Below are 23,587 nucleotides of genomic sequence, written 5' to 3' on the forward strand. Positions count from 1 at the left end.
ATCTACCTTTCTAGGGTTGGAGGTATGGAGTGAATTTGATGACTTTGTTACCCCAACTGGGTCTCTGGCTCTTCCATGGTCCTAATTCTTGTTGGATGCAAGCGTCCACTTCTCTCTTTCCCATTGACTTCTACTCACGGTGTAGAATTCTTGAAGCTAAGCCTGAGCTTAAATGCTCTTCTGCAGCTCAGGCACAGACCAAAGCTGGTCTGGGTGCCAGCTGCGTGCTCCCAGGAGGAGCACTGCTGGGCACCTACGAGAAGCGGCGAGGGGGCTGCTGGAGGAGGATGCTGAAATGTCTGTAACTGAGCCCTGTGGTTCTCAGGCTGTCGGAGGGCGTTTGTTTACAGTTCCCATTTCGGCGCGGAGGGAACCTTGGGTAAGGCAGGCACAGAGGTTAATCTGTAACTGCAGCGTTTCTGACAACTCTGCTAAATACCAGAGGCTGCTCCTGACTCGCCGACTCTTGCCAGGCTGTGATAGGAGAAGGCTCTATGTGTTTTGGTTGGGAACTATTTACAAGCTGCTTTTTTTAGCTATGCTGGTTTAAAAAAAAAAAAAGGGCTAGTCATGGCCTTTCCTCTAATGAGGAGCGAAGACCCAGGAGGACGGAAGGGAGCTTTGTGGCACTGCAGCCTTCACGTTTTCTGCAGTCAGTAAACTTGGAGCAGGAGCTTCGAATCTGGGAGAGGGACTGGCAATTAACTCATTAAAACTACCCGTTTATTTTTTCCAGCTCTGTGTCCAGTAAATACACTCTGCCCCTTGTAGATCTATGCCCCCGTGTTACTTTTAATCCAAACCGCTAGGGCTGCTAACGTTTTATTTTCTATACGATTTCACTACCCCGATGTACTTCTCAGAACAGCTACTTCGGCCTGTAATTTTCTCTTGGTTCCACCAAGACGAATTATTCCTGCCTTCCCTCCCTTCCTCCCCCATCGCCTTCAGCGACGGCGTTCCTCAGACACCCCCCCAGTGTGGATGTTAAAACAAACATTGTGCTCCGAGATGAATCTCCTGTTTGTGATCAAGTTCGGCTTCGAGCCTGCATAAATTAATCATTTTCAACAGAGAAAAATAAAATAAATAAAAGCCCGTGGACAGAAGCCCATCCTTATATGGGAGACGGTGTAAAGCTGGCTCTATAATTTTTATTCTATACGTACTGTGGATTTCAGCTATAAGCCATACTCCTTGACTCAACGTTCTTGTTAAGTGTAAGAGCTATTTTCCTGCGTACGTTAGTCTGCATTTATGTTGGCTTATATCTTCTCCCTGCCCTTGGCCCCCTCCCTACAGACTGTTCTGCTTTACTAACCTCATTCTTTCATGTGTATTTTACGTTTTGCCATGTAGGTCTTTCACAGCTTTGCAGCCCTAGGCGGGCATTCTCTGAACAAGGTCCGCTCCGCCTGATCCGGAGCGCCTCTTTCTTTGCAGGTTTGCAGTTTGCTGTGTGCTGTGCTGTGTGGCTAGTCTAGCTGGGGTGACAAAACGTGGATTTGTAGTGCAGCCCTGGAAATAAGATTATTATTTATTTAATACAAAAAGGGACAGTGATTTCTGCTCTCTTAACTGTTTGGGTACATGCTTTAAATCCCCAGAGGACAGCAGGAATTTAAATAGTCCTCTTTGGGGACTGCTTGGTTGCTTTTTTGCTTCGTTTTGTTTGAAAAACTTACACAGATTTAATACAGGATTTCATCTTTCTAGAAATAATATTTCGCAATAGCGTCAAGCTATTTTGATCTGGACTTGTTTCAAACCAACTAAAATCTAAAAGTAACCTAGCTTGATACAAAATGGATTTTTCTTGCTTTAAGTGTCTGGGTCTTATTTCCATGGCTGAGTAGCTTTTATTTCACAGGCACATTTGTAAAATACATCACGTTTTAGTCTGTTAAGCCTGATACACTTTTGATCTTCTGCATATGCAGATTGTGAATCTGGATAGCTTATGGCTTAGCTGAACAGCCAATACACTGCTCACCATTTCAAAGTATTTATTTTCTTCAAGACATCATTGTAAAATCCTTTTAAAATTATATACATAGGAGCTGAAAAGGCCAGTATATGAATGAAATCTTGTTGATACTGGTTTGTGTGGGTTTTTTTTTGGCGTATACACTGAATATTACCTATGTGGCTAACATCCTTTTGGTAGACTAAAATTTTATCAAAAAATACCCACGTAAAGAAATAGTGAAAGTGAGCCTGGTTCAGTTTGTACTGAAGTAGGTGTATGGACTGCAGAAAATTACATGTGAGCTTTTCGAATAAGTGCCTTGGCTTGTTCAGCTAAGCAGCCTTTCTTGGTGATGGCCTTGTGCAGTGCTGTTGATCTGAATTAATGAGCATGTTTTTGTTTCAATAATTACACGGAGATCTGCAAACAAGAAAGGAACTGTATATTCCCCTGCTAATTGGTGCTCCTTGTTTTACAGTTCACAGCAACCCTATGGATATGCCTGGGAGGGAGCAGAATGAGGACAGAGACAGTGGTATAGCGAGATCTGGTAATGTCAGTTCTGTGCATTAACCCTATAGACTCTGAAAATATTAAGGTAGTCATCTGTCTTGTTACTGAGGCATCTAGACATCATCAAATAGCTTTCCTGAAATGTGACCATTCTTTTTTGTTATATATAAGCTTTAATGTGTACATAATACGTATGGACAAATACCTTAGGCGTCCAGGGTATTCCATTAGGAACGTCACAGAGCTAATCTGAACAGCAGTGCGGTCTATTAAAGCATACTGCAAATAAACAAGCCAGATTAAATATTGAAATGAGTTTGCAGTATTTCTATACAACACTTGTTATGTCTTTACCAAATTGAGGAGGGTACTGATGCTAAAACATGAGTTTGCCTTCAAAGAACCCCTCCCTCCCTCCCTCATTCAGGGTATTGGGCACTGGGGGTGGAAAGACCTTTAAAAGATGTGATTAATGTTACTCCTATCTACAAAGAATTTATTTCCCGCTGCTTGGGGTTGATGAGCAAGGTGCAGCCTGTAAGTTGGCTATTATATACAACTGCGGGACTGTCCCACCCTTGTAGTGCTTGTATAGCTTGTTAATGTTGTTATAAACCGGTTGTTTTTAGATAAGGAGCATTGATAAGCAAAAGAGAAGGCTCTTCATGAGCAACACCAGTTTATGTTCAGGGTCATAGTTAAGTTGCTGGTATTATTTTCCAAATATTCTTTCTCCTGGAGAGGTTTTTATTTACTGCTTTTGTTATTGCAGCGTCTCTGAGCAGTCTGCTCATCACTCCGTTTCCATCTCCGGGCTCTTCGTTTAACAAGAGCTGTGCCAGCAGCTACCAGCGGCGGTGGCGTCGCAGTCAGACCACCAGCTTGGAGAACGGGGTCTTCCCTCGATGGTGAGCTGGGAGTGATACTGCGGGTTGCTTCCCATAATTTCCCACCATTGTCAGCTTGATTCTGCTCTTGCATATGTACACCTCTTCTTGCTGTTACTTCTGTGAGGTATTTACAAAGGTGTAAGTCAGGCTGCAGTTCCATACCTGATCTTTTCAGTGTCCATTTTCTTCATGCCAGTCACTGTTTTGCACTAACGGGAAAACCTTTAGCAAAACATAAACCTGTAGGCTGTACTTTTGAGGATGAGAAGCCCTAAAATCCTACTCAAATTCTTGGCAGAGGTAAGGGAGAAGTAGGATGCCATATTCTAATCCCACAAATGCTTTGAACCTGGTTCCAGATTTTGTGATTGCAGGATTAATTAATGATTGCTTTTAAAGAATTGCAAAATGGGTGCTATTGAAGGGTGTTACTGCTTTGACAACACGTGCAAACAAATGGTGTTCATTGAAGTTAAATGTTCTAGAATTTAATTGCACAGGAAACCAAGGTACAACTTTAAACAGTGGATTACATTAACTTTCTATTTTTTCTATGCTTCAAGGTCCATGGATGAAAGCTTTAACTTGTCAGATGACAGCTCTGGTCCTAGCCCAGGAATTGTTAGGAAGAAAAAGATAGCAATTGGAGTTATTTTTTCACTCTCAAGAGATGAAGATGAGAACAACAAATTTAATGAATTCTTCTTCTCACATTTTCCACTCTTTGAGAGTCACATGAACAAACTGAAGAGTGCAATAGAACAGGTAAATGCAATCTCTCTTGATTCTTGCACTTGTGTTGCTATACGTTCCCCCTCAGCCCTTTCAGATTTAATTTCTGACTCTTGTTACTGGTTTACAAAAGAGAGATCAATTTGCTGCCTGCTATTGGAACTGCACCAGAAAGGAACTTTGCTCCACAACATCTTTGATGTTTCTTATTGCGAGCAGAAGCAAAGCTTGGGGTGAGGACAGGACATGTTGCATTGTGCTGCAGGGATTGCTGAAAGCTACAACAGTCAGTAGGCTGCGTTGGTTCCCAGCAAGCCCAGGATCAGCCATTGGGAAAGGTGCTTTTAAGGCCACCTTTGCCTCCCTGCTTCAGCTATATCTGAACATTGTGGATTGCAGGATAAGAGCCTATCTCTAGGATATTCCAGAGTGTAAATAAGTATCAAGTTCTCACTTTCCCTATGTTTTTTTTTTTTTTCCCCTTTTGTTTTAAGCCCCTGATTCTGATGTGTAGGAAACTTTCAAACATGTGGTTAGATTTGCTTCAAATCTCTCTTCTAGGAAATACTTAGTGGTTACTTCACCACTGCAATAAAAACTTTGACCTCTTTTATGCCTTGAATGATGAAAAGCACTGAAGAATCAGAGGCTGCAAATGCATGTGCCTCACCTATCTTCCCTCAGATATGAAAGTTGGCACTTTTACCATCATTTTATCACTTAAAAAAAAAAATTATTTGCATGACTGGTTCCATGAAAGATAAAGTCAAACACATGACTTTGTTTTCCATTTTCTGTGCTTCTATAACTATGTCTGGTGTTACTTATCTGTTTAATGATTGTTTTCAAGGCTATGAAAATGAGTCGTAGATCAGCTGATGCCAGTCAGCGGAGTTTGGCGTATAACAGAATTGTTGATGCCCTGAATGAATTCAGGTGAGCAGTTTGTCTTGTGTCTTTTACGCCTGTTTCTTCAAAAGCACTGAAGTGGTTTAGAAGGACCTCCTCCGCAGTGCAGGATTTTTCAGCCCTTAGAGTTCTTATCTGAAAAGGAAAATGCTCTTGACACCTAGAAAAGTACGATGTCCAATGTCTTCTGTTAAACTTAAGTGCCATAAATGTATTGGTGATAGCAAGCCAGTCTATTCTGTTTGTGGTTTTAGATTTGGTCAAGTGCTTGTATCCATAAGGGTTGAGCCTGAGCAGGGTGTAAGTGACCAAGGTTTTCTGTGCGTTAGGTGGTAACGAAGCCCCCAGCCACCTCTTAAACTGAGACCCAGTGAGAGGGGGATAAGAACTGCAAATCCACGTTAGGGAAATCCTCCTCTAGTTGGTATTTTCTTGATGTATGAACAAAACAAGACCTTTACCCTGCTCTAAGTTTTGCTCTAAATGAGTTTCAGATAACCAGCTACTAAGAAGGAGGACTATCGTCTTCACACAGAAAAATGCACTGCTGTAATCTCTTGCTATCAGTACCTGCAGAGAGTCTCTGTTCAGCAGTTACTATACGAAGTAACACAGATAAGCACATCCCTGGCATTTAACCGTGTGTTCTTTCCATAGTTTAAGTAATGGGGAGGGAAATAAAATGAAATCCGTCTGTTTCAAGTGATTCATCTCCTCTCAGATGGGAGTGGCAGCGTGCTTCCTTTTACAACCAGCATCGAGCTACTTCTTAAAGACGTTACACAAGACAAGGCTCTGATGCTTTACAAAGAAAATTGTCATCAGGATGCATTTTACTTCACGTTCTCACCCATTTTTCTGTAGTTCTGCGTGCTACCTGGATGCCATGAACTAGGTGGTGTTGCAGGAGGAAGGCACAGTATTTTTTATTTTATTTTTAGAACCTCTCCCCAGGGAAGTGTCGAGGGAGGGCACAGGATGTGTTCGGCAGGGACAGGAGGCAAGGCAGAGAGCACGTGGGCCCGCAGCAAGAACGAGATGGGATGAGCTGTGCCAAGAACTGGAGCTGAGGGAGCACGAAACTTTTGAGAGCCGCAGACTCTGCCCAGGGGGCCTGGGACGGGTTAAGCAACTCTGAGCAGCCACAGGCTTCTCTGCTCCCCCTCTTCCTCTCCTCCCCCTTCTCACCCCGAGCAATTTCTTTGCATTCCCATCCCCTGATAACACCATCTGCCCAGCTGTTTTCCCAAAACTTCCCCCAGATCGTTCCCCCCCCGCAGATACATTCGGTGGACTTTGTCCCTTCTTTTCCTCCCCAGCTAAACGCTCTCGGGGCGGTGGAGAGGGGCACTGTGTCCAGAGTCAAAAGCAGGAAAAATGAGCCTGAAAACACCGTGCTGGCTTTTTCCTCCTCGAAGGGAGGTTCACGGGGCTGTGCCCTGCAGGGCAGGGAGGTAACGTCCCGTGTCCTGTCCCATCCATCCCCTCCAGGGTCGGCTGTCTGGTCTCGTCTCGCCGAGCGTTGTAGGATGCGGTCCCGCGCATGACCCGGCTGTTGCGTAACCCGCGCCGGGAGCACGCGTGTAACTGCCACTTGGTGCAGAGGTTTCCATGGCGATACAAATATTACTCTTTAATAGCATAGCGAGGTAAATTAAACCCAGTTTAATTTTGTATAAATGGTTTTCCCGGGGCGGCAGACTTGGGTGATTGCGTTTTTTGACGCAGCGCTAGCCCGTGCCCCCGGCTGGTCCTGCAGGCTGGCACGGCCCCGAGCCCTGCACTGCAGGCTGCTCACCAAAAGGAAAGTCTTGTGATGATAGGAAAACCTTTCTGTACCGTAAGGAAAGCCTTCCTGTACCGTGCAGGAGCCTTTCAAAGCAGAGCAATATGCCTATAGTAAGAAAAAAAGGCGTATTTAAATACCAGAGGCTGGATGCAAAGTTGTTTTGGCACGGGTTCAGCAAACCCATTTAGGCCACTATTATCTCTTTAGGCGTCTGCGTTCCCACTGAAGTCACGGGGAAGTCAGGAGCTCGAGTCCTTTGGTGAACCTGAGACTTGTGTTGATTTCTACCCTCTTAAGCAAATTCCGCTGGAGGGAAGAAGGGCGCTGACTGCAGTGGGCTGGTGTTTCTAAAACATAATCCCGTGCTGCTTTAACTCCTTGCAGGTGTTCTTTTTTTTTTTTTTTCCCTTTGGAAGGAGGACTTTTTTTTTTTTTAATGGAATTTCAAAGGAAAAAGGAAAACACAGCTGCTTTCCCTGAAAGGCTTAGACTGCTTCCACAAACCGATGCTATCGCCACGTCTGCCATCAGCGCGGTGCCCAGCCCCAGGCCCACCCTTGCGCCATGAGTCGTTTTGCAACACTTCTCACTCTGTAAAGCAGCGATGGATTTAGCTATTAACACTTGACTTAAAGGCTTAAAACTCGTTGGATGTCAGATGTGCAGACACATGACTTCTGAAATAAACATTGCGACTGCCCCAGTCCCCGAGGCCAGTGCTGCACACCAACAACCCTGCGTGTGCAGCTGGCTCATACCTGCGTGGCAGAGACGCAGACTGGCAAGGAAGCCCTGAACACAGGCCTAGGGAAACACCTTTCTCCGCTTTCTGGCAGCCACGTTTGGTCCTGTTTTATGCCAGTAACTTTTAAGCAGCTTATTTTCAAGGGGAGAAAAAAAAAAGGGGGGAAAGATCGAGGGCAGGAGGGTCGGGAGCAAATTCACAGCTGGTCTATGTCACAAACCACTGTTGTATTTTCACTTTGGGAGCAATACCCAAAGAGATGCTTGGCTTTGTCATGACATTGCAGCTGGTGGGCAGCAGAGCAGCTCTCAGCACCACGCCGGGGGCAGCAGCGCTGTGCTGGTGGGGACGGGGAGCTGCAGAGAGTCCCCAGCCCCTTGTCCAGCAGCTCCTGCCTCGTGGGCCCTACAGCACCAGCAGATCCGTCCCGCAGCAGCAGGAAGCTGAGTGCAGCAGCCCCGTGCCTGGCAGCAGGGCTGGGCTGGGCTGTGCCGCTCTCCTCCCAGCCATCTGCACCCGCGGGGCAGGCAAAACCCCAGGGGGCTGCCGGGAGGAGGTTGTTCAGGTCTTGTTTTCATTCGGCTGGTTGGTGCTGAGCTGTGCAAGGTGTAGAGGTGCTTCCTGAGGAGCCCCCCAGCCCCTGCACACCACCAGCCCTCGCTCCTGCCCATGCTGGGTTCAGCCTCCAAGAAACATTCCCAAATTTCAACCATTTTGAATGCACAGCAGCTCGATGAGAGCAGGGTCTGCTGTGTGCATGGGGACAGGGTGCTGGAGCACGGCGAGGGGAGGGGGCTGCTGCTGCAGATGGTCGGGAGGGGTCAACTTCAGCTTTAATTCCTAGTGGGTTTTAATCTGGTTAGCTTCCTGCAGTGTGTTTTTTTTATTTTATTACATTTTTTTATTGTTCTGGTTTTTGGTATTTTTCCTTTTGGTTTGTTATTGTTGTTTTTTTTTTTTTTCTTTCCTTTTTTTTTTTTTTTTTTAGCAGCTGAAGGAGAGCGTTTCCCCGCCTGCTCGCGGAGCTGGGAGGCATTAATCCTTGCCCTTGGTGTGTGCCGAGGCTGCTCGGCAGCGAGGGTTCCCTGCGCTGCAGTCACATGCCTGCTGGCCGCCCGCCAGTGCAATCTGATCTCGCGCTGAGGAAACACTATCAGCTGCAGATGCAGCCAGGGTTACCAGAATAGTAAATAACGAATCACAAGACCCGGTCTATCTTTTCAACGAAAACAAATATTTTAATACGGTGGGTTTAGTTTAGAAGTAGTTTCTTTTTTCCAAACAGCGGAGCTGCTGCAAGAGGCTCGGCGCGGTTAGTTTGCATAGGAAGCAGAAACCAGCTTTATTTTAGGTTGAGTTGGTTCATTTATCTTCAGCTTCTCTGGTCAGCTGCGTCTGCGCTGTACATTTTGATACTTGGCTTGGGCTTTGAAACTCGTCCAGCTCCGAAATTCCCAGTCTTGGGGTTTCTCCCTTTGTTAGGGCCTCCTTAGCCTCCGCTCCAGTTAATGGGCTGTGAACAGAAAGCTTTCTCTCAATAATCCCACCTCCAGCCCCAGCTCTCTGCTACCAAGGCTGTGCGTTCCCAGCCTGTGCCCGATGCTGAGCCGGGTGCTGGGGGGCTGCTGGATGCGACCCTGGCCTCGGCTTCCCCCTCCCCAGCCAGCCCCGGGGTGTCCCTGCCTCTCCTCCTGCTCCAGTGGGAAGCTGTCAGAAAATCTGGCTTGTAAGGAAGACTGGGCTGATTTTGGCTGCTGTCAGCACGTAGCATGGATGTTGTTTTTAATGAAAAATGCTGAAAAAAATTAAGGCAGAGAGGGGCCCAGCCCCTCTCTCCCACCTGCCCTCCTCGCCCCGTCCCGTCCTGCCGCAGCCTCGGTGCACAAGCACGCGCGGGGCTCTGCTTCCTGCAGGCTTTCACTTTAAACTCTCAGCCACCGAAGGTTTGGCAGCTGCTGCTCGAGAGCGTTTGCCTGCCTGCCGTGCTCAGCCATTGCCTCAGTTCTGGAAGTGTCTGTGAATTTCAGGCCAGCGTGTCCAAGGAGGATCTGTATAAATCAGGGGCGTTCCTAGACGTAAATCCGTGTCCTGTAACACAAAAGTCTCTCTTCTAGAAAAAGCAGTACCTGAGGTGGGCAGACACCTGAATCGATCAGCCATTTCCTTTGTTGGATTTTCTTTTTCTTTTTTTTTTTTTTTTTTTAAGGCTTATATTGTTAGTGTGATGGAAATGTAGCTCCGTGTAGTGTCGTAACACAGGCGTTGTGCTCAGAGCAAAGCCATCGTTTGGTTTAGATCAGGAGTTTGGCAGTGATCTGAGGGGTTTTAATCTGGCCTTTTACTGCAAAGGCAGCGTTTTAACCATACGTTTACTGGTCTCTGTGAAGTCAAAAAGGATGTGGGTAGGTGCAAAATCCTTGAAGCCGTGGGGTAGCTGATATGTTTGTAGTTAAAGCAGGGACCTGGGCCCCTTCCCTGCAAAGCCACACGTTGGTAGGTTTGGGGTGGAGATGCACCGGTTGTTAGAGCAGGGGGGGAGTTTTTTTAAAGCATTTATAAGGCATTTTTATAAAGCAGATGCACATAAATTCACACTAGTCACAAACCAGCTATGGAGGAGTTCTGTGTTTTGAATGAAACGTAGTGAAAGCAGGGAAGCAACCACAACAAAAACTCATTCATCTCCGTCCATCTCCGTCTCTGCCTTTTGTTGTTTGGTTTAATTCCAGATTTATTCTTTTTTTCCTAGAACGACCATTTGCAACCTCTACACGATGCCGCGGATCGGGGAGCCCGTCTGGCTTACTATGATGTCGGGGACACCGGAGAAGAACCAGCTGTGCCATCGCTTCATGAAGGAATTCACTTTCTTGATGGAAAATGCTGCTAAAAACCAGTATGGTGGATTTCAGTTTTTACATGTATATGTGTTTATGTCTTTTTTAAAAAAAAAAAAACAATTTTAAAATCAATTTTTAAATCTTGGTAGTAAGTGAGAAAGAACCAAAAGGCCATCCATAAATGCTTTAGTTTTTAAACAGAAGTGTAGTAAGCAAGTATCCCCATGAAATGCCTCCTTCCATAATCCTCTAAATCCTGGTAAAGGCTAAACATTTGAAACGCGTCCATAGGAAGCGCGTGATGGGTGTGTATGTCTGGAAGGGGATGAACATACCTTGTGAAATGCATTCATCTACCTTTCAAAATCGGTTATCATATGATGAGCAAGGTTAGACATTCAGAAAGAGAGCCACGTGTGGAGTGCTGTCTGACCGCAAATTGCTGTTAAACCTGACTTCTGTAAAATGTCCCTAAAGAAATAGTTTGCTTCGCTAGCATTCACCTCTCTGCCCTCTGGACAAAGCCCTGAGCAGTTGTTAAAAACTGAGAGAGAGAATGCTCTCAGTAAACTCAGCAGAATCTGATAAATTTACTCTTTTGTCAACAGTTCATCTTTTTTCCCCAGGGCATGAATTGGGGAAGTTTTTCAAGTGTTTGGCTCTACTGAAAATCCTAAAACGAGCACAAACATGTGGAGCTGAGTGGGGATGAGCAGAGAGCCCAGCTGTTAGCTCAGGGGAACGTGCTGGTGTGCGGTGGGGAAGGTGCAGCTGCAGGGGAGGTGGCACCCGCTGCTCCTCGAGGCCTTCAGCTTCGCCACCCAGGGGTAATTTTGTCATCTTTTCCCTCCCCCAGACAGGGAGGTCACAGTTAGTGGGCAGTGTGTGAGGGAGAAAGTGTAGGGATTTGTGAGGGGGTTCAAATGCACCTTCCTAAAACAAGTTCCCACTGCACTGGAAGCTTTTCCCCAGGATTAGCCTCTTTCAGTCCCTGTCACTCTGAGCTCTGTGCTTCTTATTTACATTTAAATGGCCATTTGTTTGGGCTTGTTTGGTTTATTTTCAATATAGCAAGATTCACACTGATGGAAGCCAGAGGAAAATCAAGCCCTGTATCCTTGGCAATCTGGTTTTTTAATTTTAAAAAAAAGTCTGCTTTCCTCTTCTGGCTGCCTCTGCTCAGGAAACAGGGCTAAATTTAAGCCGTAGGGATTCTGATAGTTGTAAAATATTCAAGCAGCGTTATTTTGAGGCTCAGTGAAGTTTGTCTGTTTTCCTCCCTGGGCACTGGAGCTGCTGCAGCAGCCGCCAGCACCATCTGTCGGTGCGCGGGAGGATCTTGGGCTGAGCTGCCACATGCTCGTCCTGCAGGGAAGCGGGCCTGGGAGGGAAAGGCTGTCCTGTCCTCCTTGGCAGCAGAAACTGTGCTCTACCGTACAGAAAATCAGATAATTAACACTTTTTAGAAAGGTTTTTTGTCTAGCTGGTGAAAACTGATTAGCCTGGTTAAGGACAGAGCCTTTCAGGCTGAGCTATCTTTCTTTTCCTGATGGTGTTACAGAACTTGGGGGGTGGTAGTTCTGAAAAGGAGCAGCCATACGTGCTTAAATTGCATCACAGTTTTATGAAACAACACATTACCTAACTGCTTTACAGGTATGACAGCAAATATCACAGCCTTCCTCCTCATTAACAGTCCCAGACCTTACGGATGTGGGACCTGCAGCTTGGAGCGGTCATGTCAGAGGCCACAGAGTGCCACCGTCGTCTTCAGTGAACAGCAGAAGTCGGTTTTGAGGTGTTTTACAACACAGAGCTTTCAAAATAGGAAGTCTCATAATTATTGCCAAAGAGAGGAACTGGGTTGCCACAAGTTTAAACTATTTCATTTTACTTCAGATGTGTGTTCTAAAAAAGAGCTCTGCAGGTGTGGGAGAGGACCAAAGCTCAGTCCTCTGCCTTTGTTAGGCTGTTTCTGCCATCCAGGATCCATGCAGACCATGGAAGCGCTGTCAGTTTAACACGCTGAGTGTTCACCTGGAAAACATGCTGTCGAACATCTTTCTTTCAGGTTCTTACCAGCCTTACTGACTGCAGTCCTGACTAACCACCTGGCCTGGGTCCCTACGGTCATGCCGAATGGCCAGCCACCTATACGAATCTTCCTGGAAAAGCATTCTTCCCAGAGCGTGGACATGCTGGCCAAAACTCACCCCTACAACCCGCTGTGGGCACAGCTCGGTACGTGGCAAACATCTAAACCATGTAACAGCGCGGTGTAAGTGGGTACGAGTGGGGTGATTTTATGGATCCTTGCTTCTTTTCCCCCCACATGTTCAAACTTTTTGGTTTCCCACTCAAAACAAGAGCGTGTATTTCAGGCTCAGAGGTGTTCACTGTATTTTTTTATACATGCTGTATTATTTTTTTGCACTAGCAACTATAAAATGTCACCCAAAAAGTAAAGCCCTCTTTAGTCGTCTAAGCCAGGTCTCTTAAGGTCACCTGCCCTGGTGATGATGGAGGATCCTGGTCGTTCTCTTCTCCTCCCTCTATAAAGAAACTCCGTTTTGGTATTTTGGGATGCTGCTATTAATAAGCCTGATTCTAGAAAGAACAAATCGAAGAAATTCATCCTCAAAGTGGCCATACTGTCAGTACAACAGGCAAAGGTGAACCTGGAGCCCGGTCTTCCAAGCTGTCAAAAAACCCTTATGACCCATCGGAGGGCTCAAGGGGAAGGGAAAGAAGGCAGCTTCAGCTGGGCACCTGCCACTGACACTTTTTGCCTTCATTCTTGGCATAGGGTTGTGTCTACTGACAGCTTGCTTTTGGTAGGGAAAAGTTCAGCCCAGTTTCCAGACTATCCAGGGTAATTCAGAGCGGATGCCTCCTCTCTTCCCTAGCTATATAAGGAACCTGGGAGACCAGCCTCCAGAGCCAGGCACCGAAGTTAGGTGGTGCAAATGCTCCCTAATAGATGAGATCAGATGTCTCCCTACCAGCGTGTCACCTTACATACCATACCAGCAGCCTAGTTAGAATTCTCTGTATTAAAACCAAAATACTAGTGTAGCTGTCCTCTTCTGATTCAGTGTTTTTCTGCTGTGGGCTTGGCCTTTGAAAGATGGACAACAGTTGTCCGTTAGAGGAACCATTTGTTTTAAAGATGCAAAACATTTGTCTGTTTTATTTCCTGTTCTAGGTGACTTGTATGGGGCTATCGGATCACCTGTGAGATTAGCAAAAACAGTTGTGGTTGGCAAAAGGCATGACCTGGTACAGAGATTGCTTTATTTCCTCACTTACTTCATCAGATGCTCAGAACTTCAGGAGACACATCTTCTAGAAAATGGGGAAGATGAAGCCATAGTCATGCCTGGAACTGTTATAACGACCACGCTGGAGAAAGGAGAAGTAGAAGAATCCGAGTACGTGCTTGTCACAATGCACAAGAACAGGGGCAACTTGCTGCCGAGGGAGTCTGAAGAAACGAGAACTCCCAACTGTAGCTGTAAATATTGCAAATGTCCCATTTCCCTCGCACAAAACATAGAAGGTGTTTCACAGCAAGAGAGAGAGGACACGCAAAACACTCCTAAGGTAGAGCTGGAAACGTCTTCAGACGAGAGCAGAACTATTGTTCCTGATGATTGCCAGGAAGATGCTGCTGATGTTAAGCCACCAAGAACCTGCCTGGACACCAACCTGGACAGCGTGGTGTGCGCAGGGGCGGCTTCACCAGAAAAACGTGTATCGACAGAATCTGGTTTGGAGCCAACAGTAAACGTGTGGAGGGATGAAGACCCGCTGGAATCGGGCAACCAGGCAGTCAGTGCAACAAGGTCACCCGGTATAGCTGTGGAAAAGAAGCCTCCGGATAAGCTCTTCTGCGATACGTTTCCTTGCAGTGCTGCTGAAGCTCAGACAAAGGTGACTTTCCTCATCGGAGACTCCATGTCACCTGATTCAGACATCGAGCTCAGAAGTCAGGCAGTAGTGGAACAAATTGCGAGGCATCACAGCCCGCCAGCAGCGGAGGAAGGAGGAGTGTCTGCTGATCAGAACTGTGAAGCTAAACAAACTGGTGAGGACCAAAATAGAGACTGTGGGACAACTGAACCCTTTCCTCAAGTTGCTAACGAGCATCAGAGCTGGAATCCAAACCCATACAACGCTGAGAGCATGAGTCTGTTTGATGAATATTTTACTGATGACAGTTCAATTGAAACCCGGACTATTGATGATATTCCAGGGCAAGCAGCTGCGGACCTTCTTGCTCACAACAGTAGTTTAGAGTTTTCTAAAAACCTGTGTACAAAGACTAGCAAACCACCTAGCGAATTTTGTAAATTTATGGACTCTGTTCAACAGGAGACGTACAAAATCTGCTTTGCTGAGCAGGACCAAAGAGAGAAAATCTCTATTCGTGTCCCCCATGGGGACAGAGAAAACACAGAGAAAAAGGTCGCCCCGGGAATTGATTGGGACATTCCAAGAAATGAGAGCTCGGATAGTGCCCTGGGTGACAGTGAAAGCGAGGATGCTGGTCATGATCTAACCAGGCCAAGCAGTAACTATTACGGAGGAGAGCAGGAAGATTGGGCAGAAGAATATGAGATTCCTTTTCCCGGGTAAGTGCTATTCAGCAGTAACAGAGACCAAAAAAGATGCAGCCTCTTATGTCACATGTTGGGAGGAATGCAGGCTAACTTGGCATCAGCGGTTGGAAAAGTATCTCTTGAGCTTGCTGGTTGTAAAAGAATACGGAGAGATCAGTGGTCTGGAAAAAAATATTAATTGTGCTTTGTGATCTTGGCTCGTATCCTTTTCTTCCACAATGGCTGACTGCAAAAGCTGACTTTAAAATGTTTGTTTTTTAAAAGTGCTTGAATGGAAGTTAAAGTAGGTATGATAAACGTGCGAGTGCAACCTCTTTGAAAGCTGAATTTGGTATATACGATTGTACATCTCCCTGATATGCCTTCCTTGCAGGTCAAAATTAGTTGAAGTGAACTCTGTCCAGCCCAGTATCGCCAATTTTGGAAGATCCTTACTAGGTGGCTACTGTTCGTCGTACGTCCCAGACTTTGTTTTGCAAGGAATAGGAAGTGATGAAAAGCTGAGGCACTGTTTGGTGTCAGATTTGTCTCACGCTGTGCAGGTAATTAAGCTCTATTTGGTAAATGTGTTTGTCGCAGTAGGAAAGGTAAATGTTTTCAAACCCACAGATCTGCAGGAAGGGGAAACGCTTACAGTCACAGCTCTCTTCAGGTGTCTCCACTCCCAGATCACCATTTTTTTTTCTCGTTTCTCAATTAATGTATCTGAAAAACATTGTTATTGCCCTGCAAATCTGGAGCACAAAAACTTAAATAAACCCGAGAGGCCTTTGGCTTTGGGAAGATGGATCTCTGTGCTGAGCCACAGAGAAATTGGAGTCCTGCAGACATTGCAGCCTGCTGAGAGCCGAGTGCCCACAGGATGCAATGCTGCTGAACCAGATTAAACATGGAGGCTGCTGTGTTTCCCTTGGAATTGTGCAGAATAGTGCTGAACTCCCTGTGCTCCCCCAGGACATCCCCCTTCTGTGCACGTCTGGCCACCCTGCTGCTGCTCCCGGAGAGCCCACCAGCAGCACCCAGTCCTGCAGGGACACCAGCTCCTTTCAGGCTTGTCACAGCTTCTGAGGGTGCTGGCTTTGTGGGGAGAGGAGAGATTGATATCAAACGAGAGTCCTGAGCGGGCTTGTTGAGCCCACAAGATGCACTGGGGCTCCAGGAGCTCCCTTTTTAAAACCTCCCTGGCTCCTCCTCCAAAGAGGAGGCTGGAGGGAGCCGAGCTGAGCGCAGGCTGAGCTGGGTGCTCCCTCTGCTGGCCCTCCTCTCACAGCAAACCAGTGCCAAGTGGGAACAGAGCTGACCTCATGAACACACCCGTGTTCAAAAGCAAGTAGGGTTTCTGGTGCTTTCAGTTTTAGGGGTTCAAAATACAAACAATATACTTGAAAATATGCTTTAAACGTCCTCATTTTTACCTACATTCAGTCAGAACTCTTTATATCAAATACCAAAAGATAAAATTGTCAGCCAGTTCCACGCTCTCAAGCCTGGAATAAAATGTTTAATAAGAACTGTCCTTCCAAGACCATGCCTTGCTTACAATAAAGCTCTGTTTTTAATGGATGGAGCACAATCCTTAGCACGTTACCGTGCCTTAGGTGAGGCAGTGTGTGGGATGCTGCCCCTGCTGTCCAGGGTAGCGATGCTTTGTGAGGAGACCTTGCCAGTTGCTGTTCTCAGAGGTCTGCTATTCTGTTTTGTTCCTAGCACCCTGTTCTGGATGAGCCGATTGCAGAAGCCGTCTGCATTATTGCAGACACGGACAAATGGACGGTGCAAGTGGCCAGTAGCCAGAGACGGATGATCGATAACAAGCTGGGAAAAGAAGTGTTAGTCTCCAGCCTCGTCTCTAACCTGCTTCATTCCACTCTGCAGCTTTACAAGCATAACTTGTCTCCAAACTTCGTAAGTATGAATGAAAATCGAGGGGGTGATGTTGTTAAAACATCCTTTCACTTCAGAGGCTAAAGATGTTGTAAGGTTGCGTAGTTCAGTTGTCCATAGCCACAATTTTAGTAGCCAGCACATCCCCTGATGTAGCTGCCTGAGCTGTCTATTTAAACCCTGCTCTGTATCCAAGACAGCTGTCTCATTAATTCTGATTTAAAAAGCAATCAAAAACTTCTGCTCAAAAGTGGGAGTCTTGCCAGTAAAGAAATATCTGCTAATGTGTTACTAATTATTCACCTAGACACGGGCAGAGAGAAGGCAGTAGATGTGTGGAGTCTGGGCTGTTCTGCTTTGGGGCTGTGTGCAGTTTGTCCACGGCGCTGTGCTGTCCCTGACACGACGTCTTTCTTTGCTTTCTAGTGTGTTATGCACCTGGAAGATCGGCTGCAGGAGCTCTATTTCAAGAGCAAGATGCTGTCTGAATATCTCAAGGGCCAGATGAGAGTTCACGTCAAAGAGCTGGGTGTTGTGCTGGGGTACGATCACAAACTTCCTCAGAGCAGTGCTGCCCTGGGTTTCCTGGTGCCAAATCCTCCGCCTGGGTTTGTCCTAAGCACAGAGAATGGATTCCTAAATGGGACTGGAACCGTGGTGTGGCATAAATCACCCATGGCTGCAGGCTTCTCCTTAGCCATTGCTTGATCCCGAGGAACCCCCAGCCTCTCTCTCTTCCCTCCGGGCAGGAAGCTGGGCTCAGCACTCCAGAGCTTATCGGAGTCGTCCCTCAGTTGGTCAGTCAGCACTGAGCAACGGGGGGCACCCGAGTCCTCCAGGTTGACTTTCCCTGCATGGCAGAAAGCACCCTCCGTGTCATGTAAGGCACATAATATGTCTCCGTGGGCGTGGGGCGCAGGCAGAGGAGCTATTTATGGGGTGTTTATAGGACGGCTCGGAATATCTCCGTGCAGGAGAGCAGGGTGAGCAGCAAGGCACACGGAGCTGGAGACGGGGAGCAGCGGCAGCGCTGTGCCAGGGCTCCCTGGTGGCAGCAGGAGTTGAGCCTGGCCCTCTGCTCCCGTGCTTTGCTCCCCAAGCCCTTGCTTGGAGGGCAGGAGGGGATGTGCTGGTTCTCCTCCCTCCATCTGCCACCTCACCTCTTCGTTGCCCCTGTGAGAAGCGAGGCAGGTAGGAGCAGAGCGCAGCGGTGCCGGTGCAGGTCTGTCACCTCTCCGTCTGAGCAGGCACAGCTGGATGCTAAAACACCCCGGTGGCTGGAATTTGTAACCCAGCCAGCAGTACTGCATTAGGACAGGAGCACGATTGGCTTTAATTCTACCTGGGGGATGTCCTGCCACTCCGAGCTGTGCACGCTCACAGCCCTGGTACAAACACTCGGGCTTGGGCAGGCAGCAGAGCTCCTAAGGCACTTGCTCAGCCCAGCTGTGTTTTGGGTCAGATAAATGTGACTCTTCTGCTTCCTTTCAGGATTGAATCCAGCGACCTCCCTTTACTGGCAGCTGTAGCAAGCACTCACTCTCCGTATGTTGCCCAGATACTGCTCTAAAATGCCAGAGGGCACAGACGTTTACCTCTTCCCCCTGGAAACAAAAGTGGAAGACAACTTGTTCTGGATCCTTTCTCTTTGCAGCAGCCGAAACAGCCTGCTCGCTGAGCTGCACCATCTCCATATATGACTGCACATCGTGCAAACGCTTGGAGACTTTTCCTCTCCCACTTGGTCTTTTGTAGGAAAAAAAAAAAAAAAAAAAAAAAAAAGGATAAAGAAAGGAAAAAAAGGAAATTGAGTAAGCCCAAGATTTCAACCATGGAAAAGTGAAGATTTTAGCGAAAGCTGAAGATCTGCATTTTTTTTATCAGTTTCTGCCACAATGGCTAACTGTAATTTATACTGGGGAATGCAAGGAAGAACTGCTTTGAGAAATATTTGATGCTATTGCCAATTATAAACTTACCAAGAGAAGGCAGCAGCTGTCTTCAGACCGGCTTCTATCGATGAGGATCGTGTTCAGATCTGTAATTCTCAAGCTACGACGATTTGTAAACAGCTTCTACTTTTTCACCTGGTAGTCAAATTCTGGAGACTTCCCAGAGGAAGAACAAGGGTTGGAGGGGGACTGTTTTGTTTTGTAAAAAGCTTATTAATGAATGACACTCAGCTCCAAAATCTATTTATGATCTTTCTCCTGAGGAGAGGGAATAGTGGGGGGACAGGGAGGAGGCAGGGAGAGGCCAACGGGCGAGCTAAAGGTGGAGATTCTCTTTCTTGGCTGGATGTCGTAACCAGTATTAAATGTTTATAATGTTTAAATGTTGCTTTATATTAAGTGATGCTTTTTTTGACAACATAATCAAAATGTTAGGGAAAAAAAAAAAAAGAACATTGGCTGAAGTTTCCCCATGGGGCCCCCAGAACGACATGACTATTACCTCTAACTTTTTTACGGTCTGTAATGTTCTTGCAACATCATATTATTTTTACAGCAGTCAGCCAGCTATTGAAATAATGAGCTAGAAGTAATTGTACCAAAGCATTGGGGAAAAAATGAACAGACTATTACCCTTAATTGCTCAGGTAACTAATTGATATATTTTTTAAAACCATTCTACAAAAAAAAAAATGAACATTGATTACTCCATAGAGTAGTAATATCAAAATTATTTTTGGACAAAGTATACTCTCGATGCAGATGGCTCTAATCCCTTTTCTACTCACTCGTGTAATTACCAGCAGGAAATGTTGTTTATTTTATTCTCAGCATTTCTCCTTTACTCAGCCATCACCGTTTTGTCACTGTATATACAACAGTTGTAAGAATAGCTGATGGAACCAATCTGGTGTAAGTAATGTAAATATCCAGTGGTAGGTGGATTATGTTTTCAAAGGCTCTACTACCTCAGTTTAACTGGACACTTCATTATGGGCTTTTCTTTGCTTATTTGTCCTAGCAGCCAATTCCTGTTGCTGATGTTTGGTTCTGTTTTCATCGATTGCATTCAGTATATTGAGCTTCATGGATTATCCACAGGAGTAGGAGATACGCGTTCACTTGGTCACTGAACTGCATAAGTGATTCTACAAATATGCCATTCTGTAATCATATTTTCGATAGCATAGCACGCCTTCTATTGTTGTTTGCAGAGTTATTTTACATACAATCTATTTTAACCATTTTATAAACTTGAAAACAATAGGAGAGATCCCTGCCCCGCTGCTGTCAATGACAAAACTCTCCTTCCTTCCTTTGCTGGGGCCAGATTGCACCCAGGGTGTTTTTTCAGTGATATTTAAAATCTGTAACTCAAGACTCTGTTCCAGGGAAGAGCTACATGGGCAAACCCACACCAATTTCCGTGCAGGACTGAGTCAACGTTAGCGAGCAAACCCGACTTCAATACAGGCAGTGTCATTTAAAACTCTTTTGTATATAAAATCTAATGCTGACTGCTGCAGGGAAGAAACTTGTGTTTATTGTGTGATCTAAGGAAATGTTTCTCCCCTATTCTTTAAGCGTCCTCTCCTCGCCACACAATTGTGTTACATCTGGCTTTTGGAATGAGCACAGAATGCAGGGGCCCAGTTGTGTAAACACGTTTTTAATGAAATATAGGATTGAGCTCAGAATCCGAATTTTTAACTCTTTGCCATGGTGTAGCCACTAGTTCTGATTCTGAACGTCGTTCGTGGATCTGCAGCCGTAACCTCATCGTGGCGGAGCCGCCGGGCTTGGTGCTGCCGGGTGCTGGTGCCGTGGTCCCGATGCCGGAGCCACCGGTGGCTGCTGCTGCTGCCTGTGGTATGTGCTCGGATCTGTTCAACCTGAGGGCTTGGTTGGGAAGCTCTGCACCATCATCCTGCCACCTCACGGTTGTGCTTACAGTGCACTGGGACAGGACGCATCCTGCTCTCCATGTAACCATCAGTAGGCAAGTCATGGGTAGTGCTTTGAAGCGGATTTGACTCTGGAGCACGAGAAGCCCTGGCACAGCTTGAGATTGGCGTTGAGAAGAGAGCTGGTGCTCGGTGGCATCCTCCTCTGCTGCCTTCTGCCTGACGCAGCCCATTACCATCACTGCAATGATTTGTTGGGTCACTCCGAGGAGAGGAGGCCACGGATGTGGCTTCCTCACCGTGTGCCCGGGGCTGCCGGCGGTGTTTGTTTATTGCCATCGTGCGAAAAATGCGAACGAAGCTGTCGTGTGCTGGGGAGGTTTTCTGGAAGTGAACTTCTCGGGTACGTGAACAACGTGGTACGTGTGTCGATTGGGTGAATAATACAAAAAGGGATCTTTCACAGGACTGTAGCGTTGGCTTTTAAAAAGTATATCACAGTTGTTTATGTGAATAGGCGACTAATGCGTTTGGTTTCTTTTGTTCCACTATTATCAATCTCCATTAACATGTCTTAATTTTCTGGCTGAAAACTAAGTGTACTAGGCACGAAAATTAGCAAACGTTTTTTTTTTTGTTTCAATTGGCAAACACTGGGCTGCTAAGAACAAAAAATATTTCAAAGAAAGGATTTTACACCTTGCCTCTGTTTTCCCTATGAGATATTATAGATGTTTTATGACAATTTTTTTGCTTTCTCTAAATTATTTAGATGGTGGTACTTGTAAAATGCTGGGTAAAATGTACATACTTGTTCTCTCTTCTGTTTTTGTATATATTTCCCAAGATGTGCACTTGTATTATAATAACCATTCCCAATTTTAGGGGAAATTTGTGCAATAAATACAGTATGTCAATTTATTCCTGGGACATTTTCTGTATTTTTTTATGCTTGCAGTAAGAGCATGCTGGTGATGCTAAAATCTTTAAGCAGCTCAAGCTTGACACCTGTGCGCCTCTTCCGACACGTCCCTTTTGGGGTCTGCTTCGTGGTGCTGCAGCCGTTTACTTCGGGGTCTATCAAGGAATTGGCCATTTCGGATGGAGGTTTGTGCTCGCTGTCCCTTGGCTGTGAATGGGGATGGTGCAAAAAATGGCAATCAGATAGGAAGGTGGTCCCGAGCGTCTTTGCTGATGCTGGAGGAGATGTGTGCATAAAGCAGTGCTCCTCTCTGGGCTGCACATCGCTCCAAAATGTGTCCCACTAGCAGGGTGTTTGTAATCACTTCCCTACAAGAGAAGAGAATTTTGCACGGAGAACTTGGTGTTACCAGAGCAATGATCATGAGGTGCCCTCCTGACAGGGGATGCGCGAGGTTAGCGCGGATCATGTGTCTCCACGTGGGTGTTTGGCCAGAGATTGTTAGCAGTAAACTCAGCAATAGAATCGCTGCAGCATCCAGAAAATGCTGATGGTAATGCCCAGAACTGATTTCCCTCTTAGATCTCCAGCCAGACGGATACAGCACTCACTAGCCCCTGGTTTTTCATGTATTGCTCCTCTTCTGGAATTCCCTTGATTTTCCTGATGCACAGGAGAAGTTAACTAACCACCGCCTGGCCAAAAGCAGGCGTGCAAGTGCTGCAGCACCCTTCATGCACACCCTGTGCAATTCCCCACGGCTCCACAGAGGAGCAGTGGCTTTGTCCTGTGCAGTTTAGGGCACCATAACAGCAGCACCGCTCCGGGGGCACAGGGTGGGAGGCTGCTTGCGGCCTCGCTGAGGTCTGCACGAGCACAGTGCTGCTGGGCGGCTCGTCCTGAACCCCTCTTGTGTTGTCTCTGCAAATGTGATGCTCAGATTTGAACATTTCCCATTCCAAACAGTGGCCTTGTAACTGGAGTTAAATGCAAGCACGCACCCTGGGGATGCGCGTGTCTTTCCGAGGCTGTGTGCTGAAAGCAACGCCTCTGTTTATGCTCTGCAGTGTGCACATTCTGTTCCAGCCATCGCCTGACTTTTTTCATGTGCTACAATAACAGCTACAGGCTTCGTACACCAACTGCGTATTCTTCTTGTCTTGCCTGTGCACAACAAAATCATCTTTGCTATCGCTACAGGCAATTCGAACTGCATCAGTGCTTGGATTTGGGACGTGTCGCTAGCTTGCTGGAGATGCTGTTTTCCCAGAATCGCTGCTTTTTTCAGCTTTGACAAAGAAACAAAAGTACAAACCCTGGTAGGATCTCTGCAGGCTTTTGGAACAGCATCTGATTCCCCAGCAACGTGGGCTCTGCCACCACGGAGCCTCCCGAGGGGCCGTGGGTGCCCCTGGGACACGGGCCGGGGAGCAGCAGTGAGGGGCAGCGTGTCGGGGAGGTGCTGCAGCTCTCCTTGCCCTGGCAGGACCCAAGGTACCACGTCTGGGCAGCATTTTCTGCCAGGGCACCATCTGCTGTGTGTCCCGCGTGGCCGGGTGCATCCCGCGGGCTGCGTTAATGCCCCTGGAAAGGAGCTGCTCCCGGGGAGCCTTCGGCCTCGTGCCACCCTCTGGGGTCTGGCACGGGTCCTCTGCTCTCTTGCAGCCCATCTCCGCCTTGGAAGCATAGTAGCACACGGCCCCATGTCACGCTCCTTTCTTTGTTTATTTTCATTACCCAAAATATTTGTACAGCAGCAGAGCTGTGTTTTAAACCTCCGCCTGTTCCAGCTGTTTGTTCCCAGCTGGAGCTGAGGACATCTGCTCTGCGGGGCGGGCGTCACCGCGCGCGTTTCGGCTCCAGCTGCGCTCCGGGGCAGGCAGCCTCGGCAGGGCACCGGGCGCTCCCAGCACCCG

At 46.8% G+C, this 23,587-nt stretch overlaps 1 protein-coding gene across 4 annotated transcripts in view; it reads left to right on the forward strand.

Moving 5' to 3' along the window:
- Positions 1-21,670, forward strand: part of FNIP1 (folliculin interacting protein 1) — a 64,552-nt gene extending 42,882 nt beyond the window's left edge. For 3 of the 4 annotated variants that reach the window (XM_084535851.1, XM_084535854.1, XM_084535853.1), the window contains exons 7-18: positions 1,360-1,443; positions 2,448-2,519; positions 3,255-3,390; positions 3,936-4,137; positions 4,955-5,040; positions 10,297-10,443; positions 12,459-12,628; positions 13,593-15,021; positions 15,383-15,551; positions 16,717-16,914; positions 17,320-17,435; positions 18,385-21,670. In XM_084535851.1, coding sequence (XP_084391977.1) covers positions 1,360-1,443; positions 2,448-2,519; positions 3,255-3,390; positions 3,936-4,137; positions 4,955-5,040; positions 10,297-10,443; positions 12,459-12,628; positions 13,593-15,021; positions 15,383-15,551; positions 16,717-16,914; positions 17,320-17,435; positions 18,385-18,463 — 2,888 coding nt within the window. In that variant the 3' untranslated portion in view covers positions 18,464-21,670. The remainder of the gene's footprint in view (positions 1-1,359; positions 1,444-2,447; positions 2,520-3,254; positions 3,391-3,935; positions 4,138-4,954; positions 5,041-10,296; positions 10,444-12,458; positions 12,629-13,592; positions 15,022-15,382; positions 15,552-16,716; positions 16,915-17,319; positions 17,436-18,384) is intronic. The other variant, XM_084535852.1, reaches the window with a different exon arrangement.
- Positions 21,671-23,587: the final 1,917 nt, after the last annotated feature.

Source organism: Aythya ferina, assembly GCF_964211825.1.
Source record: "Aythya ferina genome assembly, chromosome: 14".
Lineage (NCBI taxonomy): Eukaryota > Metazoa > Chordata > Aves > Anseriformes > Anatidae > Aythya > Aythya ferina.